This window comes from Doryrhamphus excisus, linkage group LG7 (assembly GCF_037039965.1).
Source record: "Doryrhamphus excisus strain RoL-2023G ecotype Guam linkage group LG7, RoL_Dexc_Guam_v1.1, whole genome shotgun sequence".
In the NCBI taxonomy this organism is placed as follows: Eukaryota; Metazoa; Chordata; class Actinopteri; order Syngnathiformes; family Syngnathidae; genus Doryrhamphus; species Doryrhamphus excisus.
The window spans coordinates 10,968,493-10,995,362 of NC_136363.1; the positions used below are offsets into that span (position 1 = coordinate 10,968,493).

The 26,870-nt window shown below is 44.3% G+C and overlaps 1 protein-coding gene across 2 annotated transcripts in view; it reads right to left on the bottom strand.

The window, feature by feature from the left end:
* arid1ab (AT-rich interactive domain 1Ab) overlaps positions 1-26,870 on the bottom strand; it is a 51,295-nt gene that overhangs the window by 17,004 nt on the left and 7,421 nt on the right. The window contains exons 1-4 of one of the 2 annotated variants that reach the window (XM_058046670.2): positions 18,938-20,238; positions 5,304-5,525; positions 3,652-4,260; positions 3,052-3,168 (exon numbers count right to left, since the gene is read on the bottom strand). In XM_058046670.2, the coding sequence (XP_057902653.2) occupies positions 3,052-3,168; positions 3,652-4,260; positions 5,304-5,525; positions 18,938-19,813 (1,824 nt within the window). In that variant the 5' untranslated portion in view covers positions 19,814-20,238. Of the gene's footprint in view, positions 1-3,051; positions 3,169-3,651; positions 4,261-5,303; positions 5,526-18,937; positions 20,239-26,870 lie in introns of those variants that run through there. The other variant, XM_078792081.1, reaches the window with a different exon arrangement.

The following is a 26,870-nucleotide window of genomic DNA, read 5'->3' on the forward strand; positions in this document are numbered from 1 at the left end:
GTTGAAATCTTGAATGTTTTAACAAGATATCACTCCAACAATAATAGTTAGCAAAATATACTTACACGGCTTAGCACATCTTGAGCAATACCGGAGTGTTTTTAGCGTTTTTAATTTTACACAAACCCCTGATTTACATGATCCCTATTCAACGCTTGGAATGTGCATGACAGGCCAGTAGTTGGCGATGGCTTGTCCTTTCAAGCAAACCTCTCTCTCTCTCTCAGAGGTAGACAACCTGCAGCTCTTCGGCCTCCTGGCTGTGCCACAATGAAATAGGACAAAAAAAAAAGTTATTTATGAATGTAATTATTTTTCACTATGGTTTATTTTATTATTTTTCAATTCAAAGTGATACATTAACATAACATATTTGTTTCTAATTAGTCCGCTAAAATATGCATCACATCGTCTATGCCGCTTCCCTTCACCTGCAGGCGGCTTAAGCGTGCAATCCCCACGGTAAGCTAATCATGACTACATAAAAAAAAATACATATTTCATCAATATGGGTCACAAATGAGAGCCTCCAGTCCCGTGTGAAGTGCCAAGTCATATCTGACTGGGCTGTTAGACATGCAAGATGAAAACACTAGCATTAGCAAGGGTTTCTCAGGGGGCTATTTTCATAGTAAAGGTTGCTGACCCATGCGCTATAAGCTAATAAGCATTTTTACCGTTTGTTCTGTGATGGAAAAGGTTAAACAATAGATTTTTTAAAATCCCTTCTTAGTTCAATCCATTCTCTCCTCTCAGGCTCGGCCTTAACCCTGGACCACCGACTCTTATTTTGGTGAGAGGCGGAAGAAATCATCAGAAGAAGGTCAGTGAGGGGGGGAGCGGAGTAAAACAAACTCAAAGTGTGTGACCAACATGTGACCTTCCTCTCGAGTCTGAAGCACATTGAGACAACATCAAAAAGAGGAGTAGCACAGCCAGTGGGCGGCCTTTAGCGGGATTAAGCCAACAGTGGAGAAAGAGTGTACAAAAGACCTATACGAGAGGACAAGGAGGAGATTAAAATAAAAAGAGAGAGGGCAAGGTGGAGGGGAGGGTTAGATATGTCCCCATTCCTGTGGCTTGACAAGGAGAGGAAGTGTCACTTCCAGCGAGAGTTAAGCCGTGAGTGGGGTGATTTCCAAGACTTTTAAGGTACTGTAAATGAGTCAAAGTGCAACCCTCATTATTCTACATGTCCATAATCCCAATGGATGGTCTTATCTGCCACAGCACAACAGAGCCTGTTGAAAGACCAAATGAATGTAAACTGAATTGATAAGATACGAGCTTTAGAAGAGTAAGAACAGAAGTTGAGGAGCAGCCGACGGAGCGGTTAATGCTCAACAGTCACCTGCGTGTGTCCCGGAGCCAAGGTGAAAACAAACCAGAAACCAGTTTGACTCGCTCAGCAAGTTCCACTTCTTTTTTTCTCCCCCTATCAAACTACCCCTACCTCCTAAACTCTAATCCACAGCTGCTTCTCTCCCTACACCTTCCAGGAGGCACTGAGCCTCCTGAACACATCACAGTCTTTGCACCTGGCTCAGACAGATTTGGGATGAGGAGATGTTTCCATGTAACCTGGCTAAATGACTGATGCTAGCTCGACTTTGGGCGCTAGGAGGATAGCAAAGTAGAGCAAATCACATTGTAAAATCAACTTCTTATGGGTATATTCAATTTTATCATTCATCTAGCCCATAGCTATTTAACTAAATTGTCAAAGGGACCACTTTTTGTTATAGTTATCCCTTCACTATTCTTATTTTGTGTTTAGTGTCAAGGACACCACGCTCTGGTGTTTTAGGAATATAGGACTCGAAGGCTAGTTAAAGAGCAAGTACTCCAAAAGTGCTCATCAAAATCTTGTATGACAAGATCCAGTCTAAAAATTTGAACTAAAGTGGGGTGTCCAAACTGCCTGTCACAAAACCATCAAACCATGTAATCTCTCAGGTGAGAGACAATGGTGAGCCAACGCACGACTGCAGACGCTGTGCCGATCCGCCTGACGACCTCACGCTCCCACGTTTCCATGACTCATGAACAAGACCCCAAGATACTTGAACTCCTCCACCTGGGTCAGGACCTCATTCCAAACCCGCAAGGGGAGCACTCCACCCTATTCCGACTGAGAAACATGGCCTCTGATTTGGAGGTGCCGAGTCTCATCCCAGAAGCCTCACGCTCAGATGCAAACTAGTGTAAAAGGTTCTTATAAGCAGGCTGCTGTTTTTAGAGGAGTATAACATAACATTAGATTCCAGTACTGATATTATACATGACACATGATACCAACCAATTCTATACCCATTATCTTTGTTGCAGCCATGTCCTCTTAACACTTGAATTTTGATACAAGCCGTCAGGCTTGAACTCTTTAACTTGCACTAATCGGTACACAGTGTCATGTGCTACAACACGCTGACAGAAGCAGATTATTGCCTCACAGCCAATCAGCAGGCACAGATAGGGAATCCCCAATAAGTCTGCAGGGAGGGAGGGAGGGAGGGAGGAGGAAAAAGAAAAGAGTAAAAATAGCCCTAGCGTGGCCGGTTCAGCCAATGGTTAAAGCCCACAGAGATGTATAAATAAATAAAGAGAGAGAAAATAAACAGGAGGGTAACACGTCCTGAGGGCATCCCCTATTGGCATAGACAGAATTTCTTATCATTCCTCTCTCTCTCCCTCTCTCTCTCTCTCTCTCTCTCTCTCTCCCGCTCCCACACAGACAAGATCGCTCACACCATTTGAAGTTATTTGCTTGCTCCGTCCTGCATCTTCCACTCGCCACCCTGACATTGCTCTCTCACTTTCATTGTCTCTCATTAATGATCTCATTACTCACTTTCCTTTCCCAAGGCCCGGAATGAGGTTAGCTCCAGAGATTGGCCTATAAACACTGCCAAGACAACGGCAACGTGCTACAACCAAGCTATAATGTGGAGTTTGGGGAACTTATCTTCGCTAGAAGGCTTTCGGACGGCCAGACTGCCTACTAAAACGGTGCTAAAACGTACAAATTAAAAACAAAGACGCAAAAGGACTCACCGGCAAACTGGATGGCCGGCCCTGCATGCTGTCTTCTTGACTGCTCTTGTTGGAAGGCAAGGGCTGGTTGGAAGGGGGCGCACTGGACTGGGAGCTAAAGGAATCCTGGGAAAGTTCCTGGTCCAAGGAGAAAACCATCAAATCAAGCATCTTGTCTTAATTGCTTGGCTGCATCTGCTATTGCTGCATGGAGCCCAACATAAGACAACCTTGAATATAAGATGACCAAGGCTTTTCAAGATCAGTTTTCAAGTTTTAAAGACAAAATCAAAGACTATTTTTAATCATGTTATCAATTTTAGTTAAATCATCTTCCTTAGCTGCCTGGCAGTTTGACCACTTGAAAGATGGGTCCGAATTAAGTTCCTTGCAGTGCAGTTCACTTAAGCACATATATGAACACTACGCAAAATATGTATGCAAACAAAACTGATATACGGTGGCGATGGCCTGGTAAATATATCTATAAATGTCTCCATGCTGAATAAATAAGAGAACCCATCCAGTTCACACTTGGGGAATAATGCCTAGGGAAAAATGCCGTCTTATATTTGGGCCAATACACAGGAATGATGAATTGCACAGCAGTTGTGTGGATACCTGGGGAGGGGGTGGGAACCTCTGATATGGCGACTGTTGCTGCTGTGGTTGCTGCTGCTGCTGAGGCAGTGGAGGAGTCTGGGAGTATGGTGATGGCTGACTCTGCTGGCCATGACTTGGTTGTTGTGATTGAGGAGGCTGGCTTCCTGGTTGCTGCTGCTGTTGTTGTGTTTGTTGTTGTTGTTGTTGTGATGGTGGTTGTTGTTGTGGGGGACCTTGCTGCTGCGGTGGAGTTTGCTGAGACGCTTGTTGGCCTGATGCAGGAGCTTGTGGGTAGCCAGCCTGGGCTTGGGGTCCTTGTTGGTTCTGAGAACCAGGACCTTGCTGCTGTTGGGTCTGCTGTTGTTGGGGAGGTACATAGGGTGCTTGCCCGGGAGGAGCGCCATGGGGACCTTGGGATTGCGAGTAAGGGGCCCCAGGTTGCCCGGGTTGGCCAGGGGGCTGAGAAGGGTGCCCCTGCTGGGGGAAGGGAGGCCCAGAGCTACCCTGGGGTTGCCCAGGGTATGTTGTCTGCTGCTGCCCCTGGTGAGGTGGGGGACCGTGTTGACCATAGTAGCCCTGACTCTGCTGGCCATAGCCTCCTGGCCCCTGCTGTCCATAGGCTGACATCTACAGATGGAGGCAGGTGAATCAGTTCAGCAATAGTTCATGTTGAGGTCAAAGATTACTCAGCACACTTCAACTGCATATAAACATGAAGCAATTTCTGCAGTACAAATATCTGTCAGCCTTGCAGTATTCACAATTTAAACTAAGTAATTGCAGGATTCACATCCACGCTTTTCCTGTGCACAGAAAGCTTTTGAGTGGGAGAAGGAGTGTCAAAAGAGGGAGCGCTGACCTTGTGAGGTAACTCTAAAAGAAAAACCATGAGGTCAGATGCTTAAGAAAAAAAATCAAACCAAAGTTGGTGCAGCTGTATTGTACCTGCCTAACAAGCATGGAGAACGCTTTTCCTGTCTGGAGGGCACTTGTGGAGTCTCCACTCAGATACCGCACAGGCAAGCGTGACACAATAGGCATAAAAAAGCCTACACTCAGCAGGATCGTTGCATGCATTTCACTGCCTTGTCTTATTGTCCAGGTGCATGCCAAAAAACTTTGCTGTTTCCAATTGTACTACACTGTAAGAAACCAGTGCCCACTGTGCCGCCATGTACAATATGGATTCCACAGTTGTCGTTTTAAACATCAAAACAAAGCACAGTGTGAAATATTGATGGGAGTGCTTTTGTCACGCTTGTTCCTGTTGGAAGCATTTTTCTTTTGAAGGCTCCAGGTACAAAAATGAGTTACAACAGGCTTGCCTTGCTTTTCCTAATGGCTTCTCATGGTTTTCAGCTGTTATTTCTTAAGCTTGCCTGTCACTACCAGCCGAGGCAGTGACAAAATAGTCACAATGGTATTTTAATGGTTTCCTTCTGACATTAACTGCAAGAAACATCCTCTTGACATGAAGCACTGATTGAATTCAGTGAGGGCAAAATGTTTCCAGAAGAGATAACCATGCTCATAAGCTGCACATCCAGGAAAAGGTTAATTTGGTGTCAAAAGCAAGGACAGACGCCACACAGTCATTACGACCTTTGAACACCACACTCCAATTCCAGTGAGGTTTGCCGCGAAGAGCATCCAAATCAATAAGTACTGACCTGCTGTCCATACTGCATGCCGCCCATCGTACCAGGTGTTCGACCCTGCATCCCCACAGGATATCTTTGGGGGCCTGGAGGTCCATAGCCCTGCCCTGGATAGGACCCCGCTTGCTGGGATCCAGGGCCAGAGGGAGGTCCTTGTTGCTGCTGAGAATAAGGGTTGGGTGCTCCATAGGGTTGGCCACGCATCTTCCCCACCTGGTCCATCGGGCTTGCAGGCTACAGGAAACACGCAAAGATCTCAATGAGCTATGCATATGCACGTAATTGGATTGGACTGTAACATTGGTAGTTTGGTAGGATTTAAAAAGGCATTTGCAAAACACAAATACACTTGCATTTCATTTAAAGAGCATTAAGCAAGGACGTAATGACAAGCGGGAGAGGGAGACAAAAAAAAAAAAAAAGAGTGGATTTACTTTCCAACTAAACAGGAAAACATTGGCCACGAATGAATGAACGAGCCTACTATAACTGCCAGGAGCGGTTTCCCGCCCGGGATCATTGTGCCAGTGGGCGGATTCTGTTACAGCTGAAAAGTCGGGGAGGAGTTCTACGCAGTTATGCACAAGTACTGGAAGTGTCTGCGGTGGCTGGACGTGGGCCCGCTGCTCAGCTGGAGCCACGTCAGTATGGCGTCTGGACCCCGGAAGATCCACATGGTCCAAACATACGGCTTGGGAGGGAGAGAGGGAGGGGCTGTAATGTAGTAGCAGCACTGGTAGAAGTAGGTCCAAGGTCATAAAAGCAGATGATGCAGAGGGAATCCCTCCACGTGCCACAAATGTAATGGTCAATAAAATGTAATTCTGGAATTCCACCGAGCCCCGCCCCCAAAAAATCCACATCAAGTGACCGTCAACCCATCATGCCGCTGGCTGCCCCTCTGTGTTCTCATCCAATGCAGAGCAACAGAATCAGAACCACAATGGAGGCTTTGAAGAAGCAACAACTCCTGCCCCGCTGACCTCGGGCAGCAGACACAAAGCTTTCATTGCTTCCCACGGTTATTAATCTGTGTGTGTTTTTCCCTCCCCCCCCTCCCAAAACCTCTTTTCCTTGGTTAAGGGAGACAACCACCAGGGCTATTTATAGCCAGCCAGACAGAGAGGGCAGTCTGCCGAAAATGTAACAGGTCCCAGCTGCACTGCTGTTTGAACCTGGGCCAGGCCTTGCGCTTCCTGGTCTTTAATAAAGCAGCAGGCTTTGGCACTCAATGAATGACAGTGCTGCAGCAACAAGGAGGTGGTCTGGAAGGGTTGTTTGGCGGGGGCGAGTGGTCCCAATATTTGGAGGAAATATCGGCATTGCGGGTGGAAAGCAACAGGCTGCATGAGTGGTCAAGCAAGATAACCTATTCCACTTCGGGTTTTCCCTGCAGCCTCCCCCGGGGCCACGCTCCTCCAGGTTCAGGAGCATGTGTGTGTGTTATGTTGTGTGTGTCCTTTGGGTCATTACCAAATGCGCTGTGGGGGGAAGAGGTAACAGACCCTGGTAGACACTCTCCTGTGACCTCTAATGCACTTTTAACCCCTGGCTGCGTGGAAGTACACACATCGCCACCCGCCCCAACCCTGACTTGACATTGGGCGATGATGGACACAGCTCAGGCTGAAGATGGCTGGTGGATCCTGCTAAAACCATGGTGGGTTGATGAGATGTCCACTTCCTTTAAGAAGCTTGACAGCTCAGCAGAAAGAGAGCTGGAAAGTACAGCTCAACTATAATCAGCGTTTTCCAGCTCCCAGAGCCAAATGGAGAGTCATTGCTGACACTAAACCGCCACTCAAGATGTCTCATTGAACAGACACTCAAAATGTGTGTGTGTGTGTGTGTGTGTGTGTGTGATTCTGGTGGTGATCCATTGCGAGATAAGACATTTTCACTATTCAGAGAATATTGCATTGGTTTTAATCAAATGCCGCTATTCCACAGCACAGACCAGTCGGTCTTCCACTTCAGAACCTGAACGCATCACATCAAAAAACAATAAGGGTGAGCTGTATTTACTTCCCAGTATGTGCCTGCTGACCACAGTAAGGAGAAATTTTATCCATGAGGAGAGTGAGGGTACCAAGATAATGGAATGGTGCAGTAAAGTGGAGACTATGGGGTGTAATACTGTGGACTTAAGCTAATGTTAGCATGTGTTTATATTGTTCGACTTCAAGCCATGTATCCTGAAATGTTTACATGGTGAGCGAGCAGCAGTCATTGAGTAACTATATACCGGTGTCAGGATTGTTTGACTTACTCTGTTCAGTCGTCATAAATCCTAGAGGAATCTTTAATTGTAAAACACCTCAACAGGACGTGCATTTCGCTGCTCTACAGCGTTCGATCATGTTAAGATGTCAGTGCTGCAGACCTCGAGATAACGGCGCAGCTAGTTCACCGTTCCGACCTTCATTGATCTGTTTACCAGTTGGTTTTTTTTTCTGCTGTTACTTAAGTCGTTCCCATTTGACACAGCGTTACGTACACTCTCCAAAAGATCTCAGAGAGGTTTAAATAAGGCCATCGTGTATTTGTAGTGAAAACACATAAATCAATGGCTTCTTTTTGGTGTACATAACCATTAAGGACTGATGCTCTTCTGCCTCTGAGCCACTTTTTCCATTGCTCGCACCATGAGGTAATGCTGCTTGTTATATTGTCAAAGAAGCATTAGGCTTTAGTTCAACAATATTGGTTGCACAATAATCACCAAGAAAGATATCGTAGTGACAAGAAAAAAAATATCAGCTCCATTAAAGGCTGACATGAATACTGGATGACAAGTACACACACACACACACACACCAATGTTTCCCCTCTGTTTGTATATGGTTGCATGTTTACAATCCTCCCCTGGACGTATCTTGCAGGGCGGGAGGAGCGTTGCATTCATTGTATGACATGTCTGAGCAAGCATGCCGAAGGTGTTGACTTCTGGATTATTTTTTAGAGTCTATTGATTTCTTTAATTAAATGTGACGGTTATCATCTATAACTGGCGAGGTGCTATCACATTACAGTCATTCATTCAACTCGGCCACACTGCACGCGTGCACATTTATCAAAATTCTCCCCTCCCTCCTCACCGTCAAAGCTGCAAACCTCGGGGATGAGAAAGAACACTCACTCTTTTTGTCTGCTCAGTCATCAAATTTGAGAGGTAAGTCCTCCCCTCCCTTTTTTGTCTTCCATAAATAAATAAATAACCACAATTAGCACATGGCTAATCTGCATAAAGGAAAGCCCGAGTACTCTTGGCAGAAGAGGTTGCGCTGATGTACTGTGTCATGACTGGCCTGCTGGTGGATATCGCAACTATTCAAAAGTGTGTGTGTGTGACGTGGAGGGATTTGTAAAGGCTATAGTAGAGGGGCGGGGGCCCTCTGGAGCAGCACTGGGGACGAGTGAAGCAGATGGAACGATGGGGGGGTAGTGTGGCAGGGGCAGACGATAAACAACTGCTGCTAATTTAATCCGCCACGGCACACACACCATTGTTCCTCTTTAAAGCCCCTCAGCACGCAACACACCAGCCCAAACACACGCCCGCCGTAAGGCCGCGCTGGTATGGTGGCGCACATCACATGTCACAAAGAGGGACAGGATATCCTATCCCTCGACCACAGGGGTCAATTTTATGGGCGCAATTGTGTTTTTTTTTTCTAAAGGGCAAGCCACGTGGATGTGTGCACGTTGGTCTTAGCGGCTTACATCACACTGATGATGTTATCCACAGTCACAGTGGGAGAAGCACGCTCTTTTAGCCAACAGAAGTAAAGGTTTAAGAAAACTTTCACCACATATATTGAGGCACAGTGCTTAATCTATTGTACCAGCTAACCATAGCAACCAAAGCCTGGCTGCCATTTGATGTGTCTATGCTTTTTCTGAGGGCTGCAGCCAGAACTTATTACCATTAAACCTCAATATTTTCATCATTATCACAGTCACGTTTGCCAAATTGAAAATGTCAGGGGGAAAAAAACAATTCCAGGAACCAAAGAATGGTTTCCAGGAATGCCCCAACAAACAATCCTTTCAAAATTTCAATGTGCAGCTAATCATAGACGTCCAGAAATAAACTTTTTATTGTCTGTCTATCTACTGATTATAACTCATTAAGTTCCCAATTATTGCATAGACAAGGACACATTAAGAGTAGCGAAATTAATAAAATCAAACAGACGCAAAGTAGATTCCTTACTCTGCCCTAAACATTTCAAGTACTTTAGGCTAAAAATAACCTTAAGAGGAAGGCTAACTGAAGCTGATGGGAAACGAGATCAGTAAAAGAGCCATAAATGTGACTTAGCGTAAACAGGGGGAGGGGGGAACAAAACAACCAAAGAGGTCATGTTTTCAATTAAGTAATTAGTATGGCATCTCTATGTATCCGCCTTGGGTGTGCTGACCACTGAATGGCACACAATAACAAGCAAAGGTGGGCCTGGGGTGGGCACCTGGAGGTGACAGTCTGCACCTCCTGGTGCTAACGTTTCACACCCAGCCCAGGCATCGCATCACCCAGATGTTCCCAGGAATTTTAAAAGAGGCGACAGCAACCTGCACTCTTTGGTTTTAAGAAAATCTACTTCTCTGGCTAAACTAGCACAAGTATGCAATACGTAACAAATACCAAATTTGTAATTGAAGCTGACTGAGACATTTCTTCACAGTTTCAGTTGACTGATACCTGGCAGCTCGGTGTGATTTTGAAGGCGAGTGAATGTTTGCCCGTCAACATTTCAGGCCAAAGTCATATTTTCCTGAGACGGTTCCCATGAGATCGGTTCATAAATGCTGGATGTTTGTTTTGTAAGATGAGAATAAGTTGTGTGGGTCTATGACTGACTATAGAAAAGCTGACCCAACAACACAGTCCTACTGATGAATGAATGACTCAATGAAGGCTCTCCAAATACAGCTCCTGTCCACATGGAAATGCCGGGTTGAAAAGAATTTGCGTCCACACTGTGCCAAATAAGTAAATACAGTCATCCCTCATAATATCCAAATATTCTTACCCCTGCTCCTTCTCTGGTTTAATATCGGTACGTCAATAATTCATGTACCATGCATATCGCATGAAATAATGTCTGCAATGTTTGCTCTTGTATTTACTTTTTGTAAAATTGCCTATCTTCCAGTTGAGTGGTTAGCACGCAGACCTCACAGCTAGGAGACCAGAGTTCGATCCCACTCTTGGCCATCTCTGTGTGGAGTTCTCCCTGTGCATGAGTGTGTTTTCTCCGGGTACTCCGGTTTTCTCCCACATTCCAAAAACATGCTAGGTTTCGACTTTTTCCATAAAAAGTAAAACAATGAGTCTCGCACACAATAAAACTAAAATAAAGTAAAATTATTCAAACAACATGCATGCTAGGTTAATTGGAGACTCCAAATTGTCCATAGGTATGAATGTGAGAGTGAATGGTTGTTTGTCTATATGTGCCCTGTGATTGGCTGACCACCAGTCCAGGGTGTACTCCGTCTCTCGCCCAAAGACAGCTGGGATAGACTCCAGCACCCCTGCATGAGGATAAGCGGTAGAAAATGAATGAATTAATGGATATTTTCCGATTGCGATATTATTCCTACACGAGAGCTCTGTTTACTTCAATATTATTGTAAAATCTCCAGTTCTAAGAATGACGATGTGACCAAAAGAATGAGGGAACATGCAGTGCTAGGCAAACAAGCGCTAGGCATGACACATTCAGACAGTCGGACAACACACAAGTCTGCAATAAACTCCTCTCTACAGGCATGGTTTGTGTAGTGTTGGGTGTTTGTGATGTCCGACAGTTTGGTGTGGACATGAACTGGTCCGAAGGAGCGTTTGCGTGGCTGCAGTGCGTGTGTGTGGAGAAGGCAATATACGCCGATACTTTTTTGGCTACATTTGCTGCTCATGGATCAGAAACCTCGGCAGGCGGCATGTGAACGCTCCATGACTTGAACGGGTATTGTACAGATACTGGATCCGATCGGCCCCATCCCCAGGTGTATTCCCTTCTTTTCACACGTTTTGTAAGCATTTTTTGAAACAAATTTTCATTTTCACTTTTTGCATTAACTGCTGACTTGTTGAAACAGTACCAGTTTAAAAAGGTACCTGTACATTTCACTACTAAAACCAGGATTTTAAAATTCCTAAAATCCTAAAATTCAGGATGTGAATGGATATCAAAAGCATCAAAGTCCCAAATGTAGACCTTGTTGAGTCAGTGAAATAACTTTAGTTATGTCACTCTCGAGAAACATGGCCCAGGGCTTAAGGGGTTAGACAGCACAAGCCATTGAGAGAAAAAACATTCCTTTTTTCCAAGCTATTAAGCGTATGATGGCTACGAGGAAGCATCGCTTTCTTCCTTCTGGTATCAACAACTGCTGCCATTTAAAAGGTTAACCACTTCAATCCGACACCATACGTCACCACGATGAAGTCTCCAGCCTCACGCCGGCTCAGTAAAGGATATTACTATGCTAATCTGGAGCCTTTAAGAAGGCAAGTGTCAAAGGGAATGAATTATCTTTACATCCCCGCCCTCGCCGGTGCAATGAGACCCCGCTTTGACATTTGTCCTTAAGAAGAGATTGTTTATCTCTTTTTTAGTGTGCTTAAATGTGCCATAATAACGCAGATTGGGTCATTTTATACAACATTAGGAGATGGTTGTTTGAATAGTGTCCAGTTTCATACAGTGTGCTGCTTGGTGACTTTAAGGCCAACAGTGGGATGGGAAGCAAGGCGTCACTTACGGAAGATGAACGGCTGGTGACGCAAGAAGCTACAGCAGGTCAGAGAGCATCCTGAGGCGGCAGCTTAGACACACACACACACACACGACCACCAAATAAGTGCAGCGTAACACAAACACACAGCTGTCAGGGGCAGACGAAGATCATTCACAAAACAACCCCTCCCCCTGGGTATCACTGACACTGTTTCTCCCTCGTACACACACACACACAACCACATCTCATACATACATACACACACACACACACACACACACACACACACACACACACACACACACACACACACACACACACAGTGCCGGAAGGCAGCATGCTGTCCATGTGGCCTGTGGAGAATCATTAGTCAGCAGTGCAGGGCTAAAGAGCTAAGAGTAAACTTCCCCTCGTGAACGAAGCGCGTTCCTCTTTTGTACAGTGTCCACCATCCATTACTGGCAGTATTGTATTTGATCTGCATGTATTGCTGAAATTTACAAAAATCACATTACACCATTTCACCTGCCACTATATTACGGCGGGGCCACACCCACTAGCGCCAAAACACAACGGCAGCATTTAAGGATACATTTCTTTAAAAGTCACGTGCAGCATTCATTATAAGGCAGGCTTTGACTCATTTATTGCAGTTTTTTTGGCTCCAAACCCAATCCCAAGTGAATTCCCTCCAAGTGGGACTCAATATTAATAAAAAATTATTTTCGTAGTTAAGTACATAAAAACCCCTTTAGGGCTTTCTAAATACATGTTTTAAACATTATTAGAGAACTGTAAACATGAAATAACACCCCAACAGTCACTTTTACACTCACACTTTTTCATAGGTTGGCTGTTTCTGCAACTTACACTCCAGAGCGACTTATAAATGACAAAACTGTTTGTTACTGGACAACACTGGACACCTTTTCGATTCATATTTATTTTTTGTGTAGCTGAATAAGCATTGTGTTAGCATATCTTACACCTATTCAACCTGTTCTCTATTCTTTTATTGTTAGAACTTGCCTTCCAAAAGGACGTAATGTCTGTTTTGGTCAAGTAGTTTGTAAAATAAATTACCCACCAAAAATGCAACTTATACTCCAGTGCGACTTATGTATGTTTTTTTTCTACCTAATTATGCATTTTTGGCCTTGTGCAACTTATACTCCAGAGCAACTTATTGTCCTGAAAATATGGTACATCCACTGTGCAGGCTACGGTATCACTGCAGTGACATATATAGATGACCAGTGCTAGCTACCAAGCTACCAAGCTCGCTAGTTAGCTTCTCCAATTTACTTATTCTAAAAACTGTGTTTCAATCAGAGTGGGGAAGAACAACAATGAAGACAAAAACTTACCACTTCCGCACGGAATGAGAGAAGCTTCTTTCACTCTGGGACAACTGTATTTTGGAGTCTTGCTACAGAGTTCTTTCATAAAATGGGACGTTATCATATATAACCGGCTAGGCGCCATGGCATCACAGACATTCTCTGCAAATCTCGATGCCACACTGCACCAGTCGTTGCTGGTTCATTCTTTTGAGTCTGGCAACTGATCATAGCTGTGATGCACCAAATAAGTATTTGTATAATGCATTGCTCGTGAATGATACGCCGCAGCTAGGCAAGACATTTGATGTGATTAATATCTCCCGCCTTCATTACACGAGTTTGATTTGCAAGCTACTTTGCAATTTGCAGCGGGGGCCTCCCTTCTAGACGGATCCATTAGCAGCAGTCAACTCAATAAATAACACCCTTGCTTTGGTGGGTTTCCATTAGGATTTGGGATTTAATACAAACTCAATTCTGGGATGTGAGCCTTCGATGCAAGAAGACATCTTTAAAAACAAAAAAGGGAGAGCACCTGCCATAGCAGCCAACATAGTTACCTTCAGTGTATCGCTATGCAAGGAATGATGAAATCACACGGGCCCGTTTGAAAGGAAGGATGAATTTAAGGATTTAATGAACTCGGCAAAAGTACAACTAACAATGAACAACGTTGCAGGGTTCAGACTGACCATACGCTGTTGTTCTTGCACAAGACGTTGCTGATAATATTTATAATATTTAGACTTTTTAATGATGTTACATGTGTCCCTGGAGCTTCTTTATGAGCACCAAACCAGATAAAAATCTATCATCTGCCTCACCTGTTTGCTCCGCTTTCAAGAGAAGGGCCGCTCAAGCGACCGCTTTTAAAGTTGTAGATTTTCGTGTGGTCATGAAGGGAAAACGCAAACTACAACACTTTTACAGACAAACTAGGCTAGGCAAACCAATACAACACACAAAATAGCGGGAAAACACTACAATATGGGACCTTTAAACGCGAAAAACTAAACATATCAGTTAAAAACTTCTATTATTTGTGTTCAAACAGGAATTAAATATTTGTTGTAATTTGCAGAACTGTTAAGTGACCCAAAAGCCATCCACAAATGATTTTAACAATAATGAATACCTATTTCTGATATGCACACTGTATAGCATCAAACTGTACATTGCATTGCATGATGGCGTGGCCCTCAGAGGACTCGAAATGGCCCCTTGATAGGAAAAAGGATCCCCGACCCTTTGATGTTCAGTTTCCAGAGAATTATTGTACAGATTAAATTTGGTTTCTGTTGCAACCATGACCTTCATCAGTATCACACACCTCTGCACATAGCTAATTTAAAAATAACAAATTTGTTATTTGCACCAATAGCGCCTCAACGCCTTTCTAGTCCACATCTATAAAAAAGTTACAATCTGAAAGAGCAATGAGCCGCTATAAAACCTTACTTGCGTCTTCACAGGGCAGTCAAGATGATGAAGTGCTTTGTGTTTGTGAAAACAAAAGGTTTATTCTAAACACAAGACTGCCTCATGCTAAGGTTTTAAAAGCTCCAAAATGGCAAGCATGCCCATTTCTTAAGCCGGCATCATCTTCGATTTGACCGACTGATCTCTGGTAGCGCTTCAGGCTATCATACCAAACAGAAACACACACACAAGTGAAAACAACACGGCCAAACACCAACAATGAATGGGATTCCCTTGAGAACACAACAAAACAAAATACTGCAGAATATTCCACAGGTTGGACAGTATGATGAAAATGGACAAATTGTTTTGCTAGGATTGGCATGTATGCATCCTTTGACGTGTGTGGAAAAACATAACTTACTCCACAAATAATATTAATTTTTCAAGTGTTTAATGGCATCTACGATTCGATATGCTATGATCTCAATACAGTGAAATTAAACCAAAAATAATTAATTTCCTAGTTTATATTTTACAGCCTTCAGCTGGGGTGTGGTATTCACACATTTATTAGTGGATATTTTGAAGCAAAAAAAACATTCTCCTCCCATTCCATGTGGAAGTGGTACGTTTCTGGCTTCTACGTCCTTCCACATTCTGTTTGAAACCCTTTAAGTTCAGAAGAAATAAATGAGGCTAACTGGTTAGCTTGCTAGCTTACTAGCTTGTTGTGCAATCCGGCGTAAACAATGAATAATAGAGGCTGCACGGTGGGGCCGAGTGCTGAGCACGCTGGGGCCGAGTGCTGACCATGCTGGCTACACAGTCAGGAGATCGGGGGGGACCTTGGTTTGAATGTTGAATCTCCGTTTAGGCATCTGTGTGTGGAGTTTACATGGCTTGTCCATGTACTGCGGTTTCCTTCCACAGCCCAAAAATAGGCATGTTAGGTTAATTGGAGACACTCAATTGCCCATAGGTATGAATATGAGCGCATATGGTTGTTTGTGTATAGCTTACTACCTGGCTGGTGGCCAGTCACGAGTGTACCTTGCTTCTCACCCAGAGTCAGCGAGTATAGGCTCCAGCATCGTCCACAGTGACGTCAAGTAGCATAGAAAATGGATTGATGGACAATGAATAATAGCAGTGCAATGGTGACAACATGGGTGTTATTTCATGTCTATGTTTAAAACCGTATTTAAAAAATCACGGGTTTTCTATGCTTTAACTACAAAAACATTACATTTATTAACATTGAATACTATACAGTGTTTAATTACGACGACTGCACTTTTATGGTGTAGACCAGGGGTCGGCAAACTACAGCCTGGGGGCCACATGCGGCTCACCAAGCGTTTGAATCCGGCCCGCCAGTTAGTCTAAGTCTAAGTATTTCAACTTTAACATACATGCTGGCAACATGACTTGCAGGTTGGATGTCTTATTCAGAAAAAAAAAAAAAAATGTAAAATTTCATAGTTTGATGTGGTCTGATGTTTAAAGTGGTCAAAACAAGGGACACATTGAAATATATTTATTTATTTAACTTATTTATAAATATTTACAACATATAGCTAATAGTGTGACACTTCTACAGATAAAATTAGGCAACTAATTCAAGGCGGACTGTTAGAATTGTGTGTGTTAAATATAGATTCTGGCCCCCCCGGACAGTTTTGTAAACTCAACGCGGCCTACAAGTCAAAAAGTTTACCCACCCCTGGTGTAGACCAAATCTTTGAATATGGTGGCCAGTGAAGCAGTGTCCTCAAACCATTATCAATATACTTTTAAGCCATATTGGTAACAGCACTAAAAAAAAAGTCTTGTATTCAGGGTCGTCTTATATTTGGTTCAACACGGTAATACTAAAGAAAGTCCTTATGGATAAGGAGGAGAAACAGATGGCTGGTATTCCTTCATTTGGTGTTGGAGGCAACAACTCAAATCAAACCATTCCGTGACCTTGTAGGCCATACATATTAGCGCAAAGCCTTTCCATGTCTATGTTTTCTTTTCTGCATGAGATCTCCTGTCTGTGTAAACGACATACTGTAACTGTAAAGTGAACACACACTGGTATTACCCCAGGGAGGCGTGCGGGTAAGCGCGGTTCACACGCCGTCTACATGGGCAGGTAGATTACACTATTGTAAACCTGCAGGGGGAAAAAAAAATCCTTGCTGTGACACTTGGCTGACACCTTAGCTGTTTGTAAACACATCTGCAAGCAGCCGGTCTGACGTGCTAGTGCCAGGACAACTTAGGATGTCCCAGTCAGCAAAATGAGTGAAAAATAAACGCACACAAAAAATACTGTATTAAAGTTCCACAAAACCATCACACATGCTATCACCATACATTAATTGGAGAAAGCCTCTGTCAAAATGTCAAATGCATTTAAGAGAAAGACTGACTTGTTTACTTCTTCATGCGGATTTGTGTATCAAACACAAATCCATCTTAAGTTTCTCAAGCGTCATTCCAAATATTACCAACAGTCAGCACGACCATAAAGCAGTAATAAATTGACACTAGAAACTGCCTGAAAGAGATGGGTCGTCTAATATCTGTGGTCACAAGCAAACCAACAGGCCTTTGCCGTGTGCCGCCCTCTCTTTCTATTATACAGTATATATAGACACATTCTAATCATTTCTGCATATATTGCTGGAATTTGAATTTGTTGTTGTATGACTTGGCTTGTCATATGGATTATTATGAAAAATCTAAATCCAAAAGTCAACTGGTTGTATAAGGTTTGTGGAAATGGTCAAGTATTTTGATGTAATTCTGCTAGCAAACAACTGTAACATGTAAACATGATTACATTCAGATAAGTCTGTGAGCTAAAATGTTGCATAAAACAAGCTCGCACAGTTAATAAAACCTGGTGTGATGGTGGCGATTTGACCCTGGAACTGACATTTTCTATTTCCTCATTCCCTGTTCAAATCTAAATAAATCAGTAATTCAGTCAATTTGCTTCAACACCTTCCTAAATATCCAAATATTAAAAATAATCATTCAATGTGAAATGGTGAAAAATCTGCGGGTTGTATATGTTTTTGTGGGAAATGTCAAATATTATAATGTCATTCTGCTATCAAACAACTGTGACATAACATTACATTCAGATTCATTTTTACAACAGATTAATTTTCATTTACGAGCGTCAATAATGTACACCACGGTGGAAAAGAGGAGGAAAAAGCAGCACTATTTTTCCTTGACACGGTGGAGGAGTATACAACAGTGTGGGGAGGCTGCAGCCTTTCCATTAGATTCAATTATAAATGGCCGAGAGCGGAGGGACGGGCAGCCAATCAGATCTCAGCTCGCATGTCAACCTAAGACCAACTGTCTAGTGGCTCTGACAGCAGGATTTTACCTCCATAATTCAAATCCCAAAGCAAAAGGCAATCTGCACTTAGCAAACTCCAGCCAGCGGGGCTCTGTTTACAACACAAATCGAGAGCGGGGGTGGGGGGGAACCACACTGATTGAAACCCCTTCTCCAAGACAAATCGTTCGCAATCATACTTTTGATCCAAGTTAAGGGGATGCAATTGTTTTTCCATTTGCACATTCGTTGACTTTGCAGCAGCATTTTAGCACATAGCATGCACGGTGCTCTCTTAATGAATATGCAAATCGCTTTCGCACGTCGACGGCTGTCATTTAGGTGCCGTTTTCAACACTTGACAGTTTGATAGCATGCACGGCGACGTATAGCAACAATGCACGTCGTCTTGTTTAGCTCCAAACAACCCGAGCGACCTGGTTTGCGTCTATCATGGAGGTTGGAGAGGGAAAGAAATGTCCCCTCCTGGTCTTAAACACACTTTCTCCTGCAAACTCTTCCTGTACTTGGTCAAACTCTTGCCCAAATACGAACACCACACGCGGGCCAAAAGTTGTTTTTAAGCAACAAACACGGGTCCAAGCTGGATCTAAACACTATTGCAGGGAGGTGGTGGTGTGTGGAAGAGAAAGGCAGCCATTTTAGAGCTCTTGCTACATAGACAATGGCTGGTCCAATACAAGATGCTAGCTTAGCGTGTCTTTACCGAGCTACCGAGTGACTTTAAGTAGTCGGAGAGAGTCTGTGTGAGAAGTGAGAGTTACCTGGTTTCTATTCGGAGGCTGTCCAGTGTTCCCCGGGCTCATTGGAGGCGGGTGGTGGGTCCTTTGTTGCCAACCCGGATGAACCCCACTATACTGACTGCTCACCATGTCCCCTGCTGCCTTGCTGCCCCCTTCCTGGTTGTTGTAGTCTCCTTGGGGGTAGTTTGGGTAGCTCCTGGCAGAGCTGGGGGACGTCAGAAGCTGATTTAAAGTTGGCGTGGACGTAGGTTGTTGGTTTCCCATGTTATACCTCTGATTGTTATAGGAGGTAGCCATTCCTCCTGCTGGCTGTTGCTGCTTGCCTGGCTGGCCCCCAGCCGCCGGAGGCTGGTTGTTACGCGGGGAATTCATGGCCCCGTATCCTTGACCCTGATATGAAGTCCTATTCTGGAAGTAGTTGTTGTAGTGGTTGGGGTAGCCATGTTCGTGGGAGTTAGCGGGGTAAGGGTCCATCATGCCCGGCCCCGATGCAGCTGCCATGCCAGGGCTTTGTTGTCCGCCATGTTGATGAATAGGGGCCCGGCTGTAGTGCTGGTTGTAGCCGTACGGAGGTGGTGGGAAGGGGCCCGTGTGGTGGTGTCCCATTCCGGGATGATTATTCCCTTCAGGCCCACCGGAATCATTCTGATTACTGCTATTATTATTTACCCTGGGCAGATTCCCGTTGCCGTTCTTCATATCAGGATCCCCTCCTCCCCCAGCGTTCCCAGCATCGGTCCCGTCCTGCAGTTCCTTTTGGCCGGGAGATCCTCCGCCCGCGTCCTTGTTCTCATGCTGCTTCTCCCCCGGTGCCACCGACTCCTCCTGCGAGTCCCGATCCGGCTTTTTGAGTTCGGATGGCGGGCTAGTGTTGAGAGTGGCGACCTGAGCGGCCATGATATCCCTCTCGCTCTCCCCCCACTCTTTCTACAGCCGCTTTCTCTCAGCAAGGCGACTCACTCACAATTAAACTTCGAATAATCATTGAATATAAATACAATTTGATTGATCACAACGTACCCGTTGTCCCGGTTCATTCCCCCCCTTTGCCCTCCGTCCGGACCCGGTATCCGGTAAATCCACCGCGACTCCGTTTCAACTCAAAACAGGAGAGGGGAAAGTTTGGGGGAAGAGAAAAGGCGAATAGAGAGCCAGGTTAGTGGATTTCGCCGACGCCAGAGTGTGTTTGTTGCGTTAAATAAACGTAAAAATGAGGGGGTTCTATCACACAAGTAGAACGCCAGCGACAAGTCGAGCAAACCAACACGAGGCTCCGCGAGACACAGCCATCTTAGCGAGCTGCCTGGAAACCGCGAAAACCCGGAAGTGGATCCGCACTCCAAACTGGATCCGGACTGACTTGTGCTATTAACATTGTTTACACCCAAGAAGAGCCATTATTTCTGGTCTAATTCGTTTTCACTCAACTCATACATAAACATTTCGACGGCTCTAAAAGGTCCTGCGTGTTAGCTTTAAAAGTGGCCCACTTTAAGTCGTATGCAAATCAGGGGCAATGGACTGCAAAAATCCAGGGTGCGTTCACACTTGTCATTTTTGGTCTGGTTAAAACAAACAAGGGTCAGTTTGCTCTGCGAGAAGCTAAGGTTGGTTTGATCCAGTGTGAATGTGGATTCCCGAGTGACGCAAGTAAAATATATACGCAAAGCAATACATATTTTTACAACTGAGATTTAATAAAAAATGTCTAAAATACACTTTTACAACATGCTGTTGCTTTGTATTTACAAACCTGCAGACTCGCAATTTTAGACGACACATCTTTTTCAGACAGTTTTCTGTGAGTCCAGTTTCTCTTGAGATCAAAACAGGGGCCAAAGAATGCGATGCATCATTCATATGTGTACAGTAAGCTTATTGACAATACTTTATCTGTGTGTTAACGCTAGGAGCAATAGACTTTGCGTCTGCAGTCATAAGAATAGAATAGAATGCACCTTTATTAGTCCTGCAACGGAGACATACATTTATAGCAGTAAATTGCCCAGTCGCAGTACACAAAAATAAGTAATCCACATATCTATGGACATATAGTATACAGTATATACACCAATTGTCTGTCTTTATATGTGTTAATGTCAAAAGTCAAAAAGTCTGCTCATCCCTGCTGTAGCTGGTAGCGTGTCTTTGGTAGTTTAAAATGATTGTGTTTGATATTTGAACATTTTTATAATAATTTGAACAGTTTTATAATACATAGATGGCCACCAATGGACCCCATGCCAGACCTTTAGACATGCATACGAATAATAAATATTAATAGACTCTGTATAATACTATGTAAATACTTTGTACTACGCTGCATGAGGAAAAACATGCATAGTTTATAGTATTATGGTGACGCGTTCTAGTCTAGTTCAGATGACAACAAAATGAACTTTAATAAATACGTTAGCATTTATTGTTGTGCCTGTGTGCTGCTGAGAGAAGTATAGTAGATGGAAGCATGAAATTACAAGCTAGTGAGAAAGATGGGGGGGTGGATTTCAGCACACACATTGCTACATAAAGAACAGCCTTTGAAATTCACATGTTGCCATAATAAAGTGGAATTTCATGCCAACTGTGCAGGAGAACAGGACGATAGAAGCTAAAGTCAGCCAACACAATTAATAGGAAGAGACACACAGTGGCTCTTCTTCTTCTACTGTCTCTCTCCCCACCCCCTTTCTTCGTGCTCCCTGCCTGCCTTGCTCTCTCATGGCAGCAGCAGCCTAGTTGCTGCCTTCACTTACCCTCGGAGCTTCCACATGACACGTAGATTACCAGGCAGTCAAAGAGAATGAGAAGAACGAGAAACTTTCATTGCAGCATGTCAACAAATAACACTCATGCTAGTGACAGCCACGGACCGAAACGACAATGAGGGAAAACGAGATAAAACGATAGATCGCCACCATGCTGAAAGCAAGTGAATCACTCACGTTCTCATCTTTACCGCCCTATTTACTACATTACATTTTATTTTATTTCTTCATTAAACCGGGCTTAATTAATACCGTTCGAAAGTCCAAACAATACAAGAAATGACATGAATAAACACATCGGGGCGCAGCGTTCACTGTGACAGCTTGCGTTTACGAGCCGCGAGTGCAGCCCATGAAAGCAGCATCGGCGCTTGCAAAAGCGAGCAGAACTTTGCTATGTGAAGGTGGGGGATGGGAAGCAGCAGCGCTCTGCTCTGCTCAGCCCTTTCTCTCTACAATGCGGAGCTCTCTGGGAGAACAGTGAAAACATCATTTTATTTCAGCTTTAAGTTGCACACCGGTGACGTGTGTGTGTGTGTGTCAAAGCACAAAAAGCACATTTGAAGGGGTTTATTTCATATAATAGAGGCTATGCAGAGTGGAGGCGCTGTATATATAGGCTATGGGAGGAGTGTGTGTGTGTTTTATCAGAAACCGAAGAGACAAGGCTGTGAGGGAGGAGGGGGTAGGGTGCTTTCTCTTTTAGCATAAACTTGCTGTTTATTATTATGGGGTGCACTCACTCCTCGCTTTCATACATTGCGCTTCTCCAAACTCCCCTGCAATACGCTGTGCATGCCTTTCCTGGTTCTTCAACATCTTGAAAGTCATCTATCTGTTGCTGGGCCTGGCTGCGACTTAAAAGCAAGTTAAACCTCTTTGGGAGAACAGAAACATTATGTTTGTTAAAAAATAAATAAATTAAATAAAAAAAAGCTCCCGTGCACAGCAAAAGAGTGTCATGCATTTATGCATGCCATCCTTGGTTTACACGGCGATGGTGTTCTCTCCAAAAGCGGCGAGCTGCCAGTCCGGACAAGCTTAACAGCAAGTACGAGGACATTATGATTCCTGAAAGTGATAGGACCCGCAACGCTTTACAAAGAGACGGCCATTCTTGGTTAGTCTGCCAACCGTGGCTTGATCAATCGAATTTCTAGTGAAGATTGTTGCATCAGTTTGGCCTGGGCTATGTCACAGTTGGTGTTGTGGGAGGGGCATAGGTGACAGGAGAGGGGGGTGGTTGATGATTTAAGAGTGTTTACTCAGTCCTCACCAAGCCACCCTCCGTGACCATGATGCATCACCCTCGCCCCGTCGCCAAGGAGGCAAGGCGGGCCTGCTTCTCATCCCATTATTTCACTAATATCAGCTGCTAGCTTGGAGCTGCTGGTTGCAAAAACTTTCCTTTAACTTTACAACGGACACAATTCCACTGGAATGTATCATAGTTAAAAGCCCCGTCCCTAAAGCAGGGATATTCGGGGGCCATCAGCAGTAATTTACAATCATTACAAAAATAATGTCATTTTAGTTAATTCATTTTCTACCGCTGCTGGAGCCTATCCCAGATGTCTTGGGGCGAGAGGCGGGGTACACCCTGGACTGGTGGCCAGCCAATCACAGGGCACACATAGACAAACAACCATTCACACTCACATTCATACCTATGGACCTATTTGGAGTTGCGAATTAACCTAGCATGCATGTTGTTTGAATAATTTTGCTTTATTTTAGTTTTATTGTGTGTGAGACCCATTGTTGTACTTTGTATGGAAAATGTTGAAATAGAATTATCCCTGTTCCCCCCCAAGTGCACATTCATTCATTCAACCTAGCATGTTTTTGGAATGTGGGAGGAAACCGGAGTACCCGGAGAAAACCCACGCATGCACGGGGAGAACATGCAAACTCCACACAGAGATGGCCGAGGGTGGAATTGAACCCTTGTCTCCTAGCTGTGAGGTCTGCACGCTAACCACTAGACCGCAGTTCCTCCCCAGTAATTTACATTCATTCCTCACAAGGGTCGCGGGGGTGCTGGAGCCTATCCCAGCTGTCTTCGAGCGAGAGGCGGGGTACAGCCTGGACTGGTGGCCAGCCAATCACAGGGCACATATTGACAAACAACCATTCACACTCTCATTCATATGGACAATTTGGAGTCGCCAATTAACCTAGCATGTTTTTGGAATGTGGGAGGAAACCGGAGTACCCGGAAAAAACCCACGCATGCACGGGAGAACATGCAAACTCCACACAGAGATGTACATTGTTGTATGAACTTGTTAAATTGCTCCCAAATAAGTTTGTTGTGTATTGTTGAAACAACACTATAGAGACAGACACAACAAAAGCTACACATGTAAACCAAACTAGAGCGAAAGGAAAATGACAGTGCTCCTGAAATACATCCAATTTCCCGATATGAGAAGATTGGTCTCCTGAGAGTGGCAGGGAATGAACTCCCATCAGCAGTTTTATCAAGAATAACACGCAGAAATGCTTTGCATACGGTCGTCTCGTCTCCTGATGGCTGAAAAGTACAGCTGCTTGCCAATCAGCCTCTTCTATTCATTCATGTCCAATCCAATCTTCTCAGCCTGCCGCAGCAGCCCATATTGATATACACGCTCAGGGCCTGGTCTCTAACAGGTACCTCCATCACTCCAACATCTCCATTTCATCCATCACCTTTTCCCTCTCTGCAAAACAAATCTATCAACTGTCTCCATTGAGTGCAAATCTTTACATCTGTGCATTTGAACAGATTGTATTGTTTCTCATGGTTGCTATGGAAACACAAAAAGAGTGCTAATGCCAAAGTATGCCATTTGTAGTCCTTCCTATGGGCTGTGGAAGCAAAACAAAATTGTCCCGGGGCCAGAACATATATTTAATACATTTTATGCTTATAATTTGCCTTGAATTATATGTCTAATTTTATCTGTAAAAGTGTTATATTATCAGCTTTATGTTATCATGTCCCTTTTTTCAGGAGCACTTAAACATCAGAAGATCACATCAAACTATGTCATTTAATTTTACAGTTTTTTGTTTTTTTTACTGAATCAGATGTCCGACTTGCAAGTCATGTTGCCAGTTTGTATGTTAAAAGTTGAAATACTTAGAAAGCAACTGGCAGGCCAGATTCAAACGCTGGGTGGGCCGCATGTGGCCCCCGGGCCATAGTTTGCCCACCTCTGATATAGTGTATCATTTTCTACCGCTTATCCTCACGAGGGTCGCGGGGGGTGTTGGAACCCATCGAGAGGCAGGGTACACCCTGGACTGGTGGCCAGCCAATCACAGGGCACATATAGACAAACAACCATTCACACTCACATTCATACATATGGACAATTTGGAGTCGCCAATTAACCTAGCATGTTTTTGGAATGTGGGAAGAAACCGGAGTACCCGGAGAAAACCCGCGCATGCACGGGGAGAACATGCAAACTCCACACAGAGATGGCCAAGGGTGGAATTGAACTCGGGTCTCCTAGCTGCAAGGTCTGCGCGCTAACTACTCAATCGCCGTGCAGCCCCACCAAATTATTATTAACTCTATTACGTGTACAGACTGTTTATGCATTCCAAAATGTCATACAAGTGTAAAAAGAAGCTAACCTTGTTCCTTCATTCATTTTCTACCGCTTATCCCGGCGAGAGGCGGGGTACACCCTGGACTGGTGGCCAGCCAATCACAGGGCACATATAGACAAACAACCATTCACACTCACATTCATACCTATGGACAATTTGGAGTCGCCAATTAACCTAGCATGCATGTTGTTTGAATACTTTTACTTTATTTTAGTTTTATTGCGTGCAAGACTCATTGTTGTACTTTGTATGGAAAATGTTGAAATAGAATTATTCCTGTTTTGTCCCCCCGCTCCCCAAGTGCACATTCATTCATTCATTCATTTTCTACCGCTTATCCTCACGAGGGTCATGGGTATGCTGGAGCCTATCCCAGCTGTCTTCGGGCGAGAGACGGGGTACATCCTGGACTGGTGGCCAGCCAATCACAGGGCACATATAGACAAACAACCATTCACACTCACATTCATACCTATGGACAATTTGGAGTCGCCAATTAACCTAGCATGTTTTTGGAATGTGGGAGGAGGGGAGAACCACGGATTCTGGAATTGGTCTGCAGGCCTCATAGCTGTGCAGACCAACGTTAACCACTCGGCCATCTTTGTATGCAGTTTAGCAGTCAAAGAGTTGGCTTCCACTCACAACATGGCAAATAAGACGTGAGACTGCTGATAGAAGAATAACACAAAGTGAAATACTTGGATATGAGCTATTTTCCAACCACTAGATTGCCTGTGTGATCTCCAGGCAAGGAACACACATCTCAGGCTCTGCAGTGATGAGTTCCTTTTCCCAGAGAGTCAAGATTCCTAGCATGGCTGCCTTTCATCCCCGCAGAAAAGAGAGCAAAGCACTTCTTCCACGCGTCCTTGCAAGGTGGATACGGTACGCTTGGAGAGCTCTTAACCTCGCCCGTGTGGCTTTATTTGAGATCTCCCTTTCTTTTTCTGAGAAAAGAAGACTTGACAGAGGGTGGGGATGTGGACTTCAACAAGTCTTTTTTTTTGTGGGAGATGTTGAAAAGTCAATTATCAGCGCACAGCCAGTGTAACCTGAATTGTGCTATCAGTTTGGATTTTTGGCCCAAGGTGAGAAGGATCGGTACGTTTAAGAGAAGGGGAGGAAGCAGCAGCAGAGAGGAGCAATTGACTAAAGTCATAAAACGTGATCCCATTTCATTATATCAGGTAAGATGTGACCGTATAAGGCAGCTGCTTCATTATCTTTAGCTATCAAAGCCGTATGTTTGGATTAAGCCTCCTTTAAGGACTCTGTTGTAAAAGTTTAAATATCACCGGACACACACACACACACACACACACACACACATACACAGTGTCTGGGAAAGAGTCGAACGGCCATTGCACTTTGCTAAGTGGCACTTCCTTCCTCTACACACTCCAGACGACGTGTTGAACGGCTGCATGGCAACCATCTGGACAGGATCCAACTGTGTGTGTGTGTGTGACCGGGGGTCAACCTTGCTTTAGGATTGCCGTCGCTGGTGTTTGGTGCAAGTGTGCATTCATCAATGGCGGGCGGACTCATGGTGGCCCATAAATTGTAAAGTGTGTACG